This window comes from Mizuhopecten yessoensis, unplaced genomic scaffold (assembly GCF_002113885.1).
Source record: "Mizuhopecten yessoensis strain PY_sf001 unplaced genomic scaffold, ASM211388v2 scaffold4033, whole genome shotgun sequence".
Classification (NCBI taxonomy): Eukaryota; Metazoa; Mollusca; class Bivalvia; order Pectinida; family Pectinidae; genus Mizuhopecten; species Mizuhopecten yessoensis.
Window position 1 is genome coordinate 1,145,989 of NW_018405342.1, and position 18,687 is coordinate 1,164,675.

General features: G+C 35.6%; 1 protein-coding gene across 2 annotated transcripts; it reads left to right on the plus strand.

Moving 5' to 3' along the window:
- Positions 1 to 81: 81 nt before the first annotated feature.
- LOC110448426 lies at positions 82 to 18,687 on the plus strand. 2 transcript variants are annotated; one of them, XM_021494653.1, is made up of 9 exons: positions 82 to 172; positions 3,204 to 3,363; positions 7,538 to 7,814; positions 10,033 to 10,118; positions 10,573 to 10,791; positions 11,559 to 11,802; positions 13,732 to 13,827; positions 14,754 to 14,872; positions 17,135 to 18,687. In XM_021494653.1, exons 2-9 carry the CDS (start codon positions 3,229 to 3,231, stop codon positions 17,285 to 17,287), a joined length of 1,329 nt encoding a protein of 442 aa, XP_021350328.1. In that variant the 5' UTR covers positions 82 to 172; positions 3,204 to 3,228; the 3' UTR covers positions 17,288 to 18,687. The 2 variants fall into 2 exon arrangements, with proteins under 2 accessions (XP_021350328.1, XP_021350327.1); XM_021494652.1 differs by having other exon boundaries at positions 82 to 168.

The following is an 18,687-nucleotide window of genomic DNA, read 5'->3' on the forward strand; positions in this document are numbered from 1 at the left end:
AGAATAAGGTACGTAGAGGCCCAAGTGTTTCCGATAGGCCGAAGTCTCTAAATAGAACTTCCGGAAAAAATAATAAAATCCCCTTTCTACTTTCGGTTCATAGGCGTCGACAGTAGAAACTGAAGAATAAGGCAGGCAATCTTGGTATACTTCGTATCGTATACGCAGGTATGTAAGTGTATATTGGTAGATACATCTCTACACTGTCGCATATTGACTCTGACCCTGTTCAATTAACGAATACACTTGAAGGGGAGAGTAATATTTTAATCAAGTGGTTCGAGATCCCTGTTTACCTCTTCTTCGACACCGTTGTTAGCTAAATTTCTAGTATAGGCGCATCTTGGTTTGGTAACATACTGTTAACCGGTTGTGTAGCATAAAAACTAGGATAAAACTTGGACGGTATATTTTTCCAACAGATGTTTAATCTAGATTTAAAACAGTTAAGAGAAGGGGCTTCTACTACTGAATTGGGAAGGAATTCAGTATGGTAATAATGGTATGAAGACCAATCCTGACAAATTTCAGGCAATATCCATTGGGAAAAAACACATATTATAATATCTTTCTATACTTTTAAAGACCATGTTGTAAAATGTGAAGATGTTGTTAAAATTTTGGGTGTAGACATTGATTTTAACTTAAAGTTTGACTTTTATGTGTCAAACATTTGCAAGAAAGCATCTAAACAATTTACATTTACATTGTATACGTCGTAGTTACCAATAATGGCATGACACGACGGGATTTATGTGTGTTAAAACGGATTGGCTGCAATCTAAGCAAGCAGGGGAAACTTGATTTTTAAATCGTTTATTCTTTCAAATTTTAATTATTTTCCCCTGGCATGGCATTTCTGCAGTTTAAATTCCACAAGGAATGTCCTTTCTTAACATTCATTTTTTTATAAAAGAGCTAGACTTGTTATTTACAAGCATTATTGTACTTTTCAGCTTCAATGTTTATAACATGTCTAGCGCATTCATATAATCACAGAATGTTATCAAATGGCACATCATCTAAAGTTCATTTATCAATCAAGGTTACTTAAAGGGGCATCACGGTGAAGTAACTTTATTTTTTGCCTTTTTTTCAAATACTACATAAACATAACAAGTGAGACTCCTTATGGAAAATAACGATTGGATTTGGCTGAAATAGATTAATAAAAATGATTAAATCTAAGAAAATCATCGGTATTTCTACCTGTCTGACCAACGTTTTGTTCAGGGATTTCCCTCTATTAGCGCATGCGCATAGCACACCATTTCTTTGTAAACAAAATGACTGGCCGTGTGAAGTAAGCGAAAGAAAAGTGTTCTACCGTGTCAGCTACGAAACGAAAAGTTGACAAATGGTCAAAAGATAGCGCAAGGAGTACGTTACGGAATCATTATTGCAGGTGGGCAGTATTCAAAGGAGAAAATAACTGCCGTAGCAGTTAGTACGGTGCATGTATTCTTCCGGATAGCCGGTTAAGCTGAAATGGAATCGACAGAAATGCTAGCGCTGTTTATGTTATGAATAAATATCTAAAACTATTAAGCTCGCTAGTATCTTTGTCTGAGTTTGAACACAGATNCGATTATTTTTGTTTTTACATGCAAGATTTAAATTAGTACTAATATGAATACCCGGCCTCCTCTGCCCCGGCAACATATAAAAAAAATCAGAAAGGTTTGTCCCTTGGTGTAGGGAAGGTGTTTAGCCCCGCACCATCTGTACCGGCCACATTCCGGTACTAAATTCAATACATATTTAAATATATCTACTTTATGTTTATGCCTATTATCATTGTTGACATTTAATTGTAAATGTATGACGGGAGAAGGCTGTGATAAATTGTAAAAACTTGTGCCCCATCCCTTGTTTAATTTTATTGGCAACACATTTATGTTTAAAGCTTAATAAATTTAAATTCTGAATATTGGCAAGTGTGCAATTAACTTCTAATGATGAATAATAACTGTTCAATAAGTTTGAATACGGACTTAGAAAATCATATAACTTGGTTTCTTAGTGCGGTAAGAAGTTGCAGTTGCATGACGGCCCCTCTCTGGGGGCCCCTTTGGAAACCGTTTCATCTCGCTTGCACCACTTGTGTTTACTGCCTAGTCAGGTGACGTTATCGGCGCTATTTTTAGCAGGGCTTTCCCGAACAATTCAAGTGGTCAAACTGGACATTTGGAACGGACTATGAATATGGGGATAGCGAGGTAACATAAGTGGAAGTGTATACAATACATATATTCATTAAAAAAAAAAACGCCTTTTCACGTGATGTCCCTTTAATAGCCTTTGTTTTCTTATTTTTTAATTGCTAAAATGTATTACCAGTGGATTTTACTATGATTTTTGTGGTTTCGTATGGCAACATCTATCTTTATTTGAGGTCGGAATTCCTCTCAACAGCTAGCTGTAGAAGAGAAATTAAGCTCTGCATGACCTAGGTATTTAAATAAACTTTAAATTATAATTATGGGTCATTTCTCAGAACTCAGTTGGATCGCAAAAGAGATTGACATGTTATAAGTTCAGTGAGCTATTTTGATGAAGACATCAGCCATGATGCCTTATTTTGGACTACATTGACCTGGCTATGTATTTTTTGTATAGCCAATGTACAAGTTCAATATATACAAATAACATATATAAGTTCCGATTTTTAATTGAGGTTTTTGAACATGACTTATCACAGGGTTGAAATTTAAGGTGACTTCAGCATTTTTTAGGGGGCTTGTTTAACCTTAACAAAACAATCAAAATTTTCAGTTTAAAGAGCAGTTAGCATTAACAAAATTCATGAAAATGAAAGACTATAAAAAAAATAAAAAAAAAATATAATTGTTCATCTGGATGTAACACGTATACAATGTATAGCTACATTGGGCACCTAATGAATATACACACAAAAGGTGGTATGGGATCTTTTGTGTCTTTTTTTATATATATTTCTCTGGTTGAAGACTTTGTAACTTTGTTAAAAGATGGAAGAATGTAGTGAACAAGACTGGGGTCGTTCGTCAGCTACCAGGAAGCTAAATTGTCTATCTAGAGTTCGGAGGAACCCAGGTTCAAACCCAAGTCAGAGAGTGGCCATGCATTTTTCCTCTCCTACAATGTTCTTCACATATCATAAAGAATATATTTTAGCATATACATGTATACATATAAACGCATGATGTTGCTTCACCTAACAGGTTGACAGACAACCTGTCGTAGACAATGGAAGCTAAACACATAGAGGAACTGCGCCAAAGATATCGGTTCATTGTCGACAACATTGGAGATCCTGAGGCTGTTTGTGATGAATTGCTTTCCCTGGGCATCTTTGATGAGTCTTACATAGACAAAATCTTGGTAAGTTGTGTATTTTTCCTCCAAAGTCAGGGTCAACACCTATGGAGATTTAACATCAGCGTTGGCCCCTGCTTGGAATTTCAAAACAAGATAAATCCAAAAAGGTATGGGTGTAGGAAGCTTAAATCAGGAACAGTTAGTTTCAGAATTCATTTGATGATAAATAGGACCAGAATTTAAATGACACAATTACTATAAAATTATATCATCATCGTGTGCAACATATTCTAACTATTATTTTGATACCGAATATTACACTTTTGGTCCTGGTAGTTAAGGAAGAGTTGTCAAGACAAAGATTTTTAACAAAGGGCTATAACTCCTTAAAAGGGTTAAAATGGAAAAAATACTACCCTGATGCATGACAATAGGGGTTAATTACCATATCTGAAAACTTTCATTGAAATCATCCCAGAAGGTTATGAGGCAGACAAAGTTTTTTTTTAACAAAGGGCCATAACTCCTTTTTAAAGGCTCTGAATGAAAACATACTACCATAAATTTGCGGGTATAGTGCGCGGGTACGTTTTTGGGGTCAAATTTGAAAAGAGAAAAAATGGAGAAAACAAATCCTGAAAATAACCGATATCAAAATGGAAAAGTAGCATCAAAGGTAGCTTGGTTGTTTATAACGCCGATAAATTAACGATTGATTACTTGGAGTGAACAAGCTCATGAAGGTCTTCCTCCATACCGAGTGGATGATGGACAAATCCTGCAGAATTTGTCAGTTTTAGTATGTAGTTGGTAAACCAAACGAAGAAAGTGTAGCTAATTCCGATGCCAGAGAATTGCCGATCAACTTATGTTTCAACATCTCAGAGGTTTTCCCATAATTATAAAGAATGTAGTGTTTCAATTATAGGCTCCATTTCAATGTTATTTCTGTTGGGATTTTTACTAAATCGTGAAGCCTATAGTGTGCATGTTTTTTCCCGGCTCACTTTCATGTTGATCTCGTGTCTAACACTACGTAAACACGTGATCGATAACCTCGTGAATTATTTCAATATTTTAAAATGAAGCATCATGAAAATTGTGTATTCCGTTTTTATTTTTTTCCCTTCAAGTAGATTTGAAGGGGATGTATTGAATGTCCACGCTTCTAGTATAAACATATTTTTTATAATCCCTTTACGGTCAAATCAGTCTGTAGTTCTAACAGTGCAGGAGGTCTTCACATCACGTGTTGAGGATTGAAAACAACACAGTCCCTCGATTGTGACTGCAAATAACTTCAATTAATTTGCAGTAGAGCTATTGTTAATCGGTAATCACTGATAGAGTGCTAGCATTGTAATTTGTATTAACTGTGGTGTTGAGAAGTGTCAATAATTTTCCCTGAAGCATGGCGCTCCTACCTAGCCTATTGTCCAGAGTCAAATGGCATCGGTGGTTATGCCCTCCGGTCAACTTACCTGTAAAAATATAACTTGTGCCCAGCTAGTGTTTGTCGCCAAATCAGCAGTCATGACCACAGATTACCGATTTTAATCATTTAAGAGTAGGTAATAATTGTGTCGCCAAGAATGACTTGTTCCTGCGTATAGTGTGCACCCCCTTTTTGACATGACAATATTCACTAAAAAGTGTTCACTATACGTGCAAATTTACGGTACTTGGATGCACAATGTCAGGGGGCAGTTACAAAGCGTGTACCATATCTGTAAACTTCCATTGAAATTGGCCCCATAGTTTTAGAGGAGTTGTCTGGACAAGTGTTTTTCAACAAAGGGCCATTACTCCGAAAAAAGGGTCAGATTGGACAAAGAATACCTGGATGCACACAATCAGATAGTTGTTACCATATCTGACAACTTTCATTGAAATTGACCCCTCAGTTTTGGAGGACATGTCCAGATAAGGATTTTTTAACATTTAACATTTTAACATCACTTTGTAAAAGAAAAAGGGTCAGAATGAAAAAAAATACCTGGATGCACAACTTCAGGTGTAAGCTATCATATCTGGAAATTTTCGTTTGAAATTTGTCCCTTTCTTTAGAAGGTGTTGTCCGGACAAACTTTTTTATGGACAGATAGACAAGCTGATTCCAGTATACCTCCCCTCTCACCACTTAATTACTTCATTGCGGGGGGTATAATAAAGTGAATATTAGCTTTATATATCAATAAGGGATCTATACAATTAGTTCTCGCTAGAGGAATCCCGTTGGAACAGCATGGGTTGGGGAATCAAATGTTTGTGTCTCAAAACATAACTGTTATAGAAAACCAATAATAGTAGTTGGGTCAAATTTTGTATCAGTTTAAGTTAAATTAATTGCATTTATTTTCTTGAAGTGGTGGTGGCTGAGCTGTTCAGGCCTCTGTCTGATCATCTAGCGATTACTAGCCCTCCACCACTGGGTCACAGTGGTGGAGGGCTAGTGATTGCTATCGGGGCACTTACCAGGTACTGGCCATAGGTTGGTGATTTTTCTCAGGGTACTCTGGTTTTCCTCCACCACCAAAACCTGGCTCATCCTTAAATGCCCCGGTAGCTGTTAAAAGGATGTTAAGTACTAACCGTTTATTTTCTTGAGTTAGTTTTAATTGAAACAGAGCATGGAAACTATAGTTGTTTTGTTGAAAAAAATATACGTACAGTAGCACAGTTTGTCTAAATACTAATAAATACTTTTGGAAACCAAATGACTATTGAAATATACATTACCTACAAGTACATGACCTGGGTATAACACTGTCAGAATATCAAGGCAGACTGTTGTCAGGGGTTTGTGATGCTTGTCTGGCCAATTTTATTTATTTCTAAAAAGCTGAATATTTCCTGGCAAAACTTTTTCATTTTTTTTATTTTATCTTAAATATTTTGATTTTTTTTTTTCACTCAATATCATAAGAAAACAATACAATTACAATAAACAGTGGTCATTAATACATCGACAAACATGTACAGTAGTGCTTGACACTGCTTACATTCAAAGGGAGACAACTCTCCATTTTTAACACCTGTATACAGGTCTGATTTACATTGAATTAAATACATTCCAAAAGTCCAACTAATTAACCTATATTCTATCAGTATAATTATATTACATGCAGCCAGATGAATATGTGTCGGTTCATAATTTCAAGGGCTTTGTTCAGGCTATCTTTTCTACATTAATGCATAACAGTTGGAAATGTAGGTGATATTAATGATTTGTTACTTATTTTGCTTACGTACATAACATTGCCTGAGATTAATCATGTTTCGTTAGGGCAAATACTTCACCATTGTGGAATAGGATTTTTTCCGAGAAAATAAAGAATCATGTTTCCCTAAAACAAAACTAAGAAATATCTAGTTATACTGAAATAGAACAATAAAACAACAATGAGGAAGGTTAGGATTCTGAGTCAATCTTTGTCCTCTGCTTCATTCACTCAGAACTCCTGAGTGATCCTTCAATCTTGTTTATTTTCCTAGAAAGGCACAGGATAAGGGAAATGTGACCCGAGCAACTTGAGCACATGAGGATTACACAATGTTTTAGTTACCTGTCATGTAATCAATGTAATCCAAACAATATATAGATGAGATATAATAATAATGCGTGTCCATGTCATAGCTTCAAAACAGTTAAGACTTTTCGACTGAATTTGATAATAAGTAAATGTTCGTGACGGAACAATAGTAAATGTTGCATAAGAGTCCTGCATTTCTTTTAGCTTAACTTTAGAATACTTTTTTTACCATAACTTTATTACTGTGATTGTTGTTATATTGTAAAATATTTGTTTTAGCCGGGCCTTTCAAAAGAAATATTCCAGAAAAATTACATGTTGCCATACTTTTTACAAAATTCTAGTTGTTTCAATGTTTGAAAATAGAAATGACAAAAAATGAACAAAAGACAAATGTAAGGGTCGAACTTAGGAACTTTTCATTGGGAAGCCTATATATACACTATATCAACAATGCCATACAGGAATTAAACAAGCTTAAGGTCAAAATTAATGTCCATTTTATTGGCCGCAAAGCATATGAAAAACTTTGCAGGGGAAATTATAAATATATATGTAATAACTTGAAGATAGAAACTCCTTCTTGTCGCTTCTTCTTCAATATAGAAGGGAGAATACTATAAGTCTAAAAACAACTCTGAATGTGAACTCTTCTTCACGATTACAATTGATGCAGTGGTACTCTTCACCTTAATCTATTTCAGTTAAAAAAGCCAGCACCAAAAGCACAGACAAAAGAGCTTCTGTACCTGTTGAAATTTAGAGGAGCTAAAGCTTATGGAAAATTTATTACTGCCTTGGAAAAAAGTGGTAACAGACATGTGGCAAAGGAATTAATGAAACCTGAATCAGCACCTGAACAGCCGGAGCCAATAATACAACAGGAGTCGATACAACCTGTGACAGCACCCCTACTGTCAACTGACAGGCCAATACAGGTCCAGCCATCTCTGATACAGCCTATACCAACAGAGGATGCTTGTAAGCATTTTTGCCAAGCCTCCATATTTTTTTATAGCCTGAGTTTTCTCTGGCCCTGACACCAGACTTAGACATTTTGACAGATAGGTGTTACGAGACATCCATCTGTGGACATGTCTAAGTCTGGCGTCAGTGTCAGAGGAAATTTTGTTAGTGATACTGGATGTTTATGGGAGGTGTTATGGTGTATATGTAAAACAGTGTTACCCACGTCCATCCCTTCTCTGCTGGATAACAGAACTACTCGGTAGTGAAGCAGACGTTAAACCACTCAATCAATCAAAATGTCCATCCCATCCCTTCCTGTAAAGTCGCATCCCGTTGTGTTGCGATTCATTATAATGACTCTAGATCTACCGACATCATTTCTTAACAGATTTTCATCAACTTTTATACAGTGGTGAAATGTCAGAATACCTGTTTGACTTTTATTTCATAATCCAAAGTTTAATGCCAGTTAGTTCTCTGTTGCTACATATAGGTCAACCATGGCTATTTGTTGACAGATTCATTGTTATTAGTTTACACCTGATCGTTGCTCATCTACATCATCATTGTTACATAAATTCTTACCATATTTATCCATAAATAAGCCCATGCAAAAATGCCAACAAGTGCTTCTCCATTGTCCTATAATAAGCCCAACTCCCTACTCTGAATAAGACATTATGTATTCGGCCGGATGGCCCATTGGGTAATAAATATGGTGTTTTTCGAATTAAGGATGTCGTAGCCTAACTGTTTTGGGCTACATGAATACTTTTTTTTAAAAGGAGAATATGAAAAAATAAATAACATGGGCAGATTGGATGAGTGGTTAACACTTCGGCCTTCCACGCAGGCGGCTGGGATTCGATTCCCAAAGTCATCGCCTGCATGGAATATCAGAAAAAAATGTTTTTCTTCTGCCCTCACAACTCCAACAACCCTGAGGTATAAAATGGTCTGGGGTGGATGTTGCGGTATCTGTGATGTAGCGTTCAAGTGAGATGGCACCATAAAAGATGCCGTTGGAAGCACGGTCCCACTACAAACAGAACACAATACATCTGCAGCACACACGCAGGCATACACACATAGGAAGATATTAGCCAGGTAGCATAGGACTAGTAGTTAGCGCCTGATGAGGAATGCAGCCTCAGCAATTCCTCAAAAATTGTACATGCTAATTGTATTAATTATATATCTATTTACTGTAAAGCGCTTTAGTAACCAGATTTGGTGTACAAGAACATCTTGGGATGGCGGGAGTGCAGAGTGCAAGAATTAGGTCACTGTGACCTTTGATCTTAACTTTTGAAAAAGTTTGTCCGGGAATTATCTTCTGTGCTATTTCACCTTGATGTACCAAATTTGATGTACAAGGGCATCTGGGGATGGCAGAGTGCATAGTGCAAGAATTAGGTCACTGTGACCTATGACTTGACCTTTGACCTTAATGTTTGAAAATGTTTGTTTGGGGCATATCTTCTATACTATTTTACCTGGAGTAACCAAATTTGATGTACAAGGACATCTTGGGATGACGGAGTGCAGAGTGCAAGAATCATGTCACTGTGACCTATGACTTGACCTTTGACTTTTGACATTAGTGTACTATTTGTTAAATGTAGAAATCATTACCGGTGGGGGACTATGGATTACCTTGCAATACTTTGCCTTGTTTTTCAATTTTTACATGATCAAAATGCAAAAGGACTTCGGCTGATAGAAATGAGTAATAAAATACCAATATTGTTCAATTTCCCACTTTGATCATATTATTTTCATACTATTGAACATTATAAACTTGTGCAGCAAAAATCAACCTGCTTCAATAACGATGCAGTGACAATTTTAGTGATTAAGCAAGCGTCAAAAAAGTACAATTTTGACATGCTTAGAGTTTAATAAAGTCACATTTTCAGAATGGCTGCCAAATTGGCATATTTTTAAAAACTTGAGAGAGAAAAAACCCAGCAAACTATGGGTTTGTAGATTTTTTGACAGATTTTTCAGATGCACGTTTGCTTTTAAAATGATAATTTTTGTTAAATTTAATAAAATCCTGTTACACGAGATCAAAACGAGACTTGAACATTATAATAACCTCAGAAGAGCAGATCCTTAACCAACTCAAATTTGATAAACATGATCAATTACTAATACATGATGAAGAACCTCAATTGGCAAAATTCATCTTAATATATTTATGACATTATATTTTTATTACATACAGTTAAAAGTTGGCCAGAAAAGAAAGGCATGGTTTACAGTAGAAAATGCACAGAGGAGGAGAAAAGGCGTCTTCTGTCTGATTCCACGGTAATTTTACAGGACAGAATACCCAAATAAAGTGAGAACACTCCTTTACATCAATAAATAGAGTTGTTAACTACTATACATTGGGTTTCGTTCTTTAATAAAGAATGAATTTCAAGCAATTTGTATATAGTTTTATCACTAATATGGTAAAAATCATAAGAGTATATGACTTTCAATGCATATTTTACATTGAAAACATTTAACACTTTGATTTCAATGATGGACCAATTATATCGATTATGTAAATTGTAATCGATAATCTAAATCGGAAAAGGCAAACAGATCGATTTTTTATCTATCATCAGCCTATCACTAGTGATTATGTTGTTATTTGGATGGGGAATTTATGTCAATTTAAAAAGCAAAAAGGGTGAAACGGACAAAATTATGACGGAGGCAAATTTTAAGCGGGAATGATGTTAAACCTGCCTAATAAACATGTTTATATTTGTAGGTTTACAGAATCACAGAGTGTCCTGAGAAAGGATTCGTTGTTCGATTGAAATGCTGTCCACAGAAACCGGCGATGTGTGAAGATTTGGAAAAAAAAATCAAAATGCGTCGTGAAGATTTTGACAATTGTAATCAATGCCTAAACAATCTCATGTCATTTTTAGACTCAACAATTAAAACTGGGAATTGTACTGCTAAGCTTGTGAACAAGAATGCTGAGGTGAGTAAATTATAATACATATAATACTGTAGTCAGTGAATGAATTCAAATGCTGTCATAAATTCTGTTGTACTTTAAGATTCTGTGAGTGCCTTGTGTGAAAATGTGTTGGTAAGAGAGCTATTCCCGGAGCCCTAAGCTCAGTGGGGCTGAAATTTGTCAAGTGTATCTTGCACCACTAGTTTCTGTTTTTAGGTCACTCAGATGACCTTTTAATACTGGCTTTTGTCCGTCGTTGTGAGTTGTGCATCATGCATAAACAATCATATTTTCGACTTCTTCTCAGAAACTGTCTGTCAGATTTTGATGAAACATGGTGGTAATCACCAGTCTGAAGTGTGGATCAGACTTAACATACTCAATATGAGGCTGACAGCCTCTTAGTTTTAGAGGAAATCAGGAAAGGGTATTACATACTGAACCACAGGTATTTTTTCCGAGTACTCCAGTTTCCAGTGAAATGGTGTGTTTAAAGCTGTTGCAAAATCCACACTTCATCCAAATGTACTGCATATGTATCATATGGTTAAGTTACTAGTAATGCACTAAGTTTCTGCAGTTGAAATGTGTAAGGAAATTAATGTTGTTATATGATTTTTGAAACTATAAATGATGCATTCTCAGTTGAAATTGCCATTTCTCCATCAAGAACAGGTATTTCAAGAAATAATAAAAATCATTCATGTCTCTGAAACCCATCATTTTGTTTCATTAATATTTTTTTTTTAAATATTTTCTAATTATTGTATTGTATTTATCTTTTGAAGGAATTTGAAAGAAACACAGTAGAAATGATAAAGAAAAATGTTGAAGAATTGAAAAGAACTGGATACTTCATGATGTTCTGCCTTTCCTATGGGCCTGTGGGAGCAGGATGCGGCTGTGTCTTTGACAGGGACAATAAATGTGTGAACTTACCCAATATGATAGACATGGTGAAACAGTGTGAAGCTTTAAGGGGTAAACCGAAGATATTCATCGTGATCACCATACTGGATGAAAACTTGACAGGTACCTAGTTTTCAATGGGACTTGGGGCCTATGTGTGAATTTCGCGTGTTACATGTATAGATAAGCATCTTTGAAATTCCATGGGTTATATGCTCTATTATGTTCTCTGCACCCCTGAAATATATCATGACAAAGTCAAAGGCACTCTGTGAGCACTTTGATTGGTTTAAGGTGAACAAACTCAGGCCCACACAGTGTACATCCATGCTCCGCAAGCAAATTCGATTATTTAACTAAATGATGTTTTTAACAGTAGATAAAACTTGATAAAGTATATTTCACCGTTTCGAGCATGTTTTGTTTTAGCAATATTAAAATCAAAAGAGATGATACTGGAATAAATCATTAGGAAATTAAGATGAGGTAAATTCAGTAATTCTTGACTTACTTGACTTAGTTCCTTAATTCTCTCCAAGTGGAGAATAGTCCTCTCCATAACACCCTATCTTCTGCCTTCTTTGCAGCGTCTCACCATGATGAGAAGCCTAGGTGTTTCATTTCCTTCTCTATTGTCCTTCTCCAGGTTTCTTTTGGTCTTCCTCATTTCCTTTTCTGTTCTGATGTCCAACCCAGTGCATGGCAGTTGGGCGCCATTCTCAACACATGCCCTATCCATCTCCATCGTCTTGTTCTTATGATGTCACTGATTCTGTCAGTTCCTGCAAGCTCTCTTACTTTTTCATTTGTAACTTTTTCTGGCCAGAATATTCTTAGTATCTTTCTGAGAAATTTATGTAGGAAGGTGTCTAGAATTTTCCCGTCTCCTTAAGTCATTTACCATGTATCTGCTCCATATAAAAGCACAGATAATACATTTGAGTGATAAATCTTTAAATTCCGTTATTCAGGACTAACAAAAGATTAGTAAGCATGGTATCAATCCAAACTAATTATGTTGTTTAAATCATTAATTCTATCAATTTAAAATGAAAATAAAATTAGAACTATATCTAATTGCATGAATAATTATTTAAACTGTTTTCCTTTTTCTTGACTGTCAGATTCTTTTTACCGAAACCCATACCATGAATCAGTCTAGAAAAATTGCAGGAAAAACACAGAATTTACAAGTTCATATAATTACACATCCATTTGCAGTCCCTTATGCAATATATGTCAGTGTTAACCATACTGTGAATATATATATTTTAGTGGTAGTGTTTGTTTTAGCGTTTTTCGGCTTTAAATATTGCTCTAAATTATGACTGCACCAATTTAAGTCCTTGTAAATTGTTTTCTATGGCATATTTTGTGGTTGCCCCTTCATCCAAGCCCCAATCTGTCAAAACTTGATAATGTGCTAAAATTTGAGTAAGCTAAATTAAAGTATGTTTACTGTATTTTTATTGATACTTATGTTCCATTTGACACTAGACCTGTAGCTGTTTTTTGTTGAACTTAAGTATAACGTAATATATGATGGTATATTTCACATACAACAGTTAATGACCTATATTATGATTTAAAATAATGTTATTTTTGAACTATGCCATTTGATCACTGTAGTTCTGACTTAACGTTTATCAGGGCAGTGTTATGATATATATGAATGAAATGTATAGCATGATTGATGGTGACGATGGTTTTGACCATGCAGTGACCTTTTCTTGGCTTCATGTTGACATTTGCTATAACTATACATTGTTATAGATGTGCAAATGAAATGTGTGTCACATTTGTTAAATCATACACCCCTGAAGACACATTTGAACTCTTCCGATTCAAAAGTTGGAATGGTTCATTATGAAATTTCAGTGGTGAATGAGTTAATAATGTTGGTCTGTTTGGCCTACATTTGTATGACCTCATTAACATGACTTTTATCCTGGGAGGTACATTATCATTGGCTTATTGTTACTTTATATGTCAAACTAATGCTTTATATCTCTGCGTCACTTGTGTAAAAGTTCTTTTCAATATATAATTTAGCACAAGAACCACCAGAAGACAGAACAGTCGCAGATGCTGGTGAAGATCACTCGTCAACCAACGAGGACAACCTTTTTGTCTTCCATGTGTACCATGGTGAGCTTAACTTAGGAAAACATGTTTGGGGAAATATTTGATAATGTATATAATTTAATTGTATACATGTAGTAATACATGTAGAAATGAACCTTGTACTACTTTTGGTGTAAAGGTCATTAGTCCAATCTCATTTACACGTGGTAAATTGATTGGACATGGCATGGGGTTGAGTCCTTTTAAGCCAGAGGTCAAGGTCATGGGTAAAAACTGGGATTGCTTGAAGACACATCTTATATGTTCTTTGGTGCAAAGGGATTTTATCAAATTCTGCTAAAATTTAGTACAATAATTGAGCCTAACAACAGCAAAACCCTTTTTGATATTAAAGATTAAATGTCAAGGCCATAGGTTTAAGTTGGGATTACACTATAGCTAACTACGCCCAAAGGATATTTATTTGTGTATAATCGTAGTAAAACTTGGTACAATGATTGGGCCCGGCAGTAAGATGAACCCTTAGAATTCAAGATCATAGTCACAGGTGCACATTGTCATCATCACTCTAGCTACTTTATTTCTGAATGGATTTTGAACCAATTTCATATAATGTATGAATATACTTCAAATGAGTTTGTGTTCAGAGGTGACTCTCTAAACTTCCTTGAAGAAAAATTTATATGTTACTTGTCGTATTAGAAATATACACATGCAATAAAATTCCTTATCAAGGAGTGAAGTTGCTGAGGTGGTCTGTTCTGGTACTCTGCAAACTTGGTTTAATTATATTTGCTAGTTTAGACATGCTATGCTGAAGTCAAACGATGGCATAAGAAATGTATAACTAATACACTCGATTTAGCGATGTTTAACGCAAATTGTACACTGTGCTACTATTAGGGGTTTTGTTATGAAAATACAAAAATAACACCAGTATGATCTGAAAATACGAATAGAACACCTGTACAATGTGATTTGCTTTGCAGGTCAGCATGGGACTTGGATAAAAGATCCACACGTACGGGAGATGTGGTTTATGAGAGCATTTCTTGATGTTTTCTATGCATACAGCTACGAACTTCACCTTCTTGAGCTGATTGAAAAGGTTAGAGTAAATTAAATAAAGAGAGAGAGAGATATTGAGGTAAGAAAGAGTTAGATAGGGGAAGAGGTGACAAATTGAGTTGAAAGTAAGTTAGAGTGAGAGGAGGTGTCAAGATTGTTCTAACTAGAGGGAGAGATAACAAGTTGGTGTCAATTAAAGTTGAGAGTAGCTTGATACATGTAAGACCAGTGCAAAGGTAGAGGACGAGACAACAAGATGAGTAGAAGTGTAGGGAGACATCAAAAGGAAGGAAGGAATGAAGGACGGGACATGACAATGTTGATACAACGTTGAAGAAGAGATATGAAGGCGAGTACAGAGTAAGGTAAATGGAATGAAGACGAGGCAAGTAAATATGTCAGAATAGCAAATGATAAAGAAGGGGGAGAGGTGACATTGTGAGTGTTTTATAAGGAAGGGAGAGAGGTGACAATGTGAGTGTTTTATAAGGAAGGGGGAGAGGTAACAATGTGAGTGTTTTATAAGGAAGGGGGAGAGGCGACAATGTGAGTGTTTTATAAGGAAGGGGGAGAGGTGACAATGTGAGTGTTTTATAAGGAAGAGGGAGAGGTGACAATGTGAGTGTTTCATAAGGAAGAGGGAGAGGTGACAATGTGAGTGTTTTATAAGGAAGGGGGAGAGGTGACAATGTGAGTGTTTTATAAGGAAGAGGGAGACATGACAAGATGAGTTTGAAGTAAAATAGATTGAGTTGTTAATGTTATTACAGTTATTCAAGGTAATCCTTACATATTTTTGTATCTAACAAGAAAATATGCTATGCTGTGTATCTGTCTGTACAGTACTGTACATAGAATGAGGATAAACAACTTCTCTTTACCTATTTATGTATGGAATGGCAGTACAAACTTTCCCACCTGTCCTTGTATCAAATTAGGTCATATACGTCCCTTTATCTGTTTGTTCATGACATTAGAATACACAATTTTCTTTACACGTCTTTGTTTGGACCATAAAACACACTTTGCTCGATTTTGTCACACACTATTCCGGGTCTTTCTTTGGGGTGACAATGCACACCTCCCTATGTTATATATGTATTCCTCTGACAAGAAACTAGACAAATTTGCCCTTTAAGTATCGGCGATTTGTTGTATTATTAGAGTAATTTAAAACATTTGAAGAAAAGCAATGTTATGTTTCATGTTTCATAATGTTTAACATCATTTTCTCCTTTAGATTTAGAAATGATCATATCAAATATCATTGCATGTAGATTATCTAGTTGCAAATAAAAACGTTCAGGTTGGGTCTGTAGAGTTGCCAGTTGAGATGCTGACAAAGTCAATGGACCATGAAAGGGTAGGCCGCATCCAGCATTTGATGCATGGGCTGAGATGTACTTCCTAAGATGCATCATTGGTCCAAGTTTGGTTATTGTGGCACAGGCGAGACATATCAGTCTGAATGGCTTGTATTAGAAACAAAGACTGGAAACGAGCGTGTAGCACTCCTTTTAAAATTATAACAGATACAACACAACTGTTGTTTCAATACCGATTTAAATTAATAGGTTTTAGATAAGAAACAGTATTAGACAGGAAATGTTGCGTTAACTTTATAAACCTCATAGATTCTAGCATTCCGCTATAATATAGAAAATAATAGCATTAAAACATTTATGCGACAAAAAATTGATTAAGTATGGTTTGAATGAAACGATATATTTTGACAGATTAACACAAACAGGGTAATAATCCAATCCACATCCAATCCAGAGTGAATGGTGAATGAAGAATATTTGAGGACCCTCCTATTTGTTCAGGAGGGGGCGGGGGGNAAATTTACTTACAAGTATACTTATTTAATATAATTGGTTGGGAAAAAATATATCTGGAATAAAAATATATAAAGCGCAAAAAGTTAAAAAAAAAAACTTTAAACACTGCGCTAATCAAATGTTCTTGGAAACTTATTGTTAATGAACATTTTTTTCGTCTTTTTTGAAGAAAAGTTATAAATGATATGCAGAAGCAGATAGAAAAGTTATAAATGATATGCAGAAGCAGATAGAAAAGTTATAAATGATATGCAGAAGCAGATAGAAAAGTGTTCAGACATTTTACCGAGATACTATGTATGTGTATTTTATAGTTGAATCGAAGTTGAATTTGAGAACTTTATGAGACGTATATGATATTATGAAATAACTGAAATGGAACAAAACGAGACCCAAGAATACAAGGTACATTATTCTAAAATGTGATGAACATGGATCATTTGAATGGCCTCTATTTGTAGGTGAATCAGTTGCTGAGCAATGCAGTGGTGGACAGTCAAACCAAGACCCGGGGCCATGTTGGTGGAATCAAAGTCGTCCAGAAAGACATCCGGAAGAAATTATATTTCTTTCCTGGTATTAAATACCAGGGGGGTCAGCAGGCATCAAGCTGAAGATTTCTCAATGTATTTTAATATCGCCTTAAAATAACAATAGTGCCGGGCCTTCAATGCTAGGCAAGTGCTACAATGATTAGTCAAAGATATTTTTGTATACACAGAACTTCTGCATCCTCGATATTCCATGCATAGCGCTGACTACCGTTCTCTGCACACCTGGTGTATGTCATGGCAAAATCGAAGGCACGTAGCAAGCTATTTGATTGCTTCTTACGAATAAAACACACCAGTCGCTTGACTTGTCTTTTGAATATTACAGAGGAGCAACAACCAACTTCAAATATGGTCAATGCTACCCTTAAGCTGCCGTCCAATTCTTTTGATGTACAGCAAAGGATCAAACTAGTCCTCATGAATATCCACTAGATGCCCGGCAATTACAGAACCTTCGATTTCTTCATAACTTTTCTGTAGAACGTAAGACCGGAACTTCTGAACAACATAGTACATGTGTGTGCTGCATCTTTACTTGACCAATAACTATGACCATAACCATATGTACCAGTGTTCTGGGTGTAACAAATTGACGGCCGGTCAAGACCGGGATTCGAGCCCTTGACTTAAAATTATGTCTGGAATAAAAATATATAAAGCGCAAAAAGTTAAAAAAAACACTTTAAACACTGCGCTAATCAAATGTTCTTGGAAACTTATTGCTAATGAACATTTTTTTCGTCTTTTTTGAAGAAAGTTAATGATATGCAGAAGCAGATAGAAAAGTTATAAATTTAAATATAATGTATACACAAAAGATCATAGTGCGGTGGAACAGGGATCCTTGAAATTCATTGAAGGCTAAACAATAAGACGGATTTGGAAAAGAGCTACCTAGAAATTTAGACCATTGCATGTCATAGTGTAAGTCTTAGTAATCCAAGTTCCGTTTCAAACATGCGCTTAATATGCAAGTACAGCACATAATGCTAAGCTTTATGTTAACATATAAGGATCTTCTTGCTTCCATTTAAAATAATGAGCGTGTTTGAATCGAAATACAGTATTGTGCTACTGAGTCAGGTAGTTCGTCCAAAATAAACCACAAATCAGAGTACAGCATCAAATGACAGTTCAAATTGAAGTGTTACAGCTCAAGGCAAACGTCACGCTTGGCTTGGAATATCTTCAGCAGCCATTATAATGCTCAAACATCCAGCGATAGGTACGTTATTATCCTCCACGTGTGTGCAATATTCATCTGTTTTTATATCACTTCTGTTGTATTATTAGAAGCCGTGCAACGACAAACCACTATCCTTGTAACGATTTGTCCTAGTCACGTAGGACAAGGGGATAATCAAACCGTTTGTTTAAAGGAGGAATGGAGTGTTATGGCAGGTGACGGTAATGTAAGGCGCCAAATTGATTATCAGTCTTCTGATACCGTGTTTTGGATG

Excerpts from the sequence above, each read along its gene's own strand:
- LOC110448426 (XM_021494653.1), top strand. The coding sequence starts at position 3,229 with ATGGAAGCTAAACACATAGAGGAACTGCGCCAAAGATATCGGTTCATT. Across the intron at positions 10,792-11,558 it reads TTGTGAACAAGAATGCTGAG|GAATTTGAAAGAAACACAGT; the intron begins GTGAGTAAATTA and ends TATCTTTTGAAG. Across the intron at positions 13,828-14,753 it reads TGTCTTCCATGTGTACCATG|GTCAGCATGGGACTTGGATA; the intron begins GTGAGCTTAACT and ends TTTGCTTTGCAG.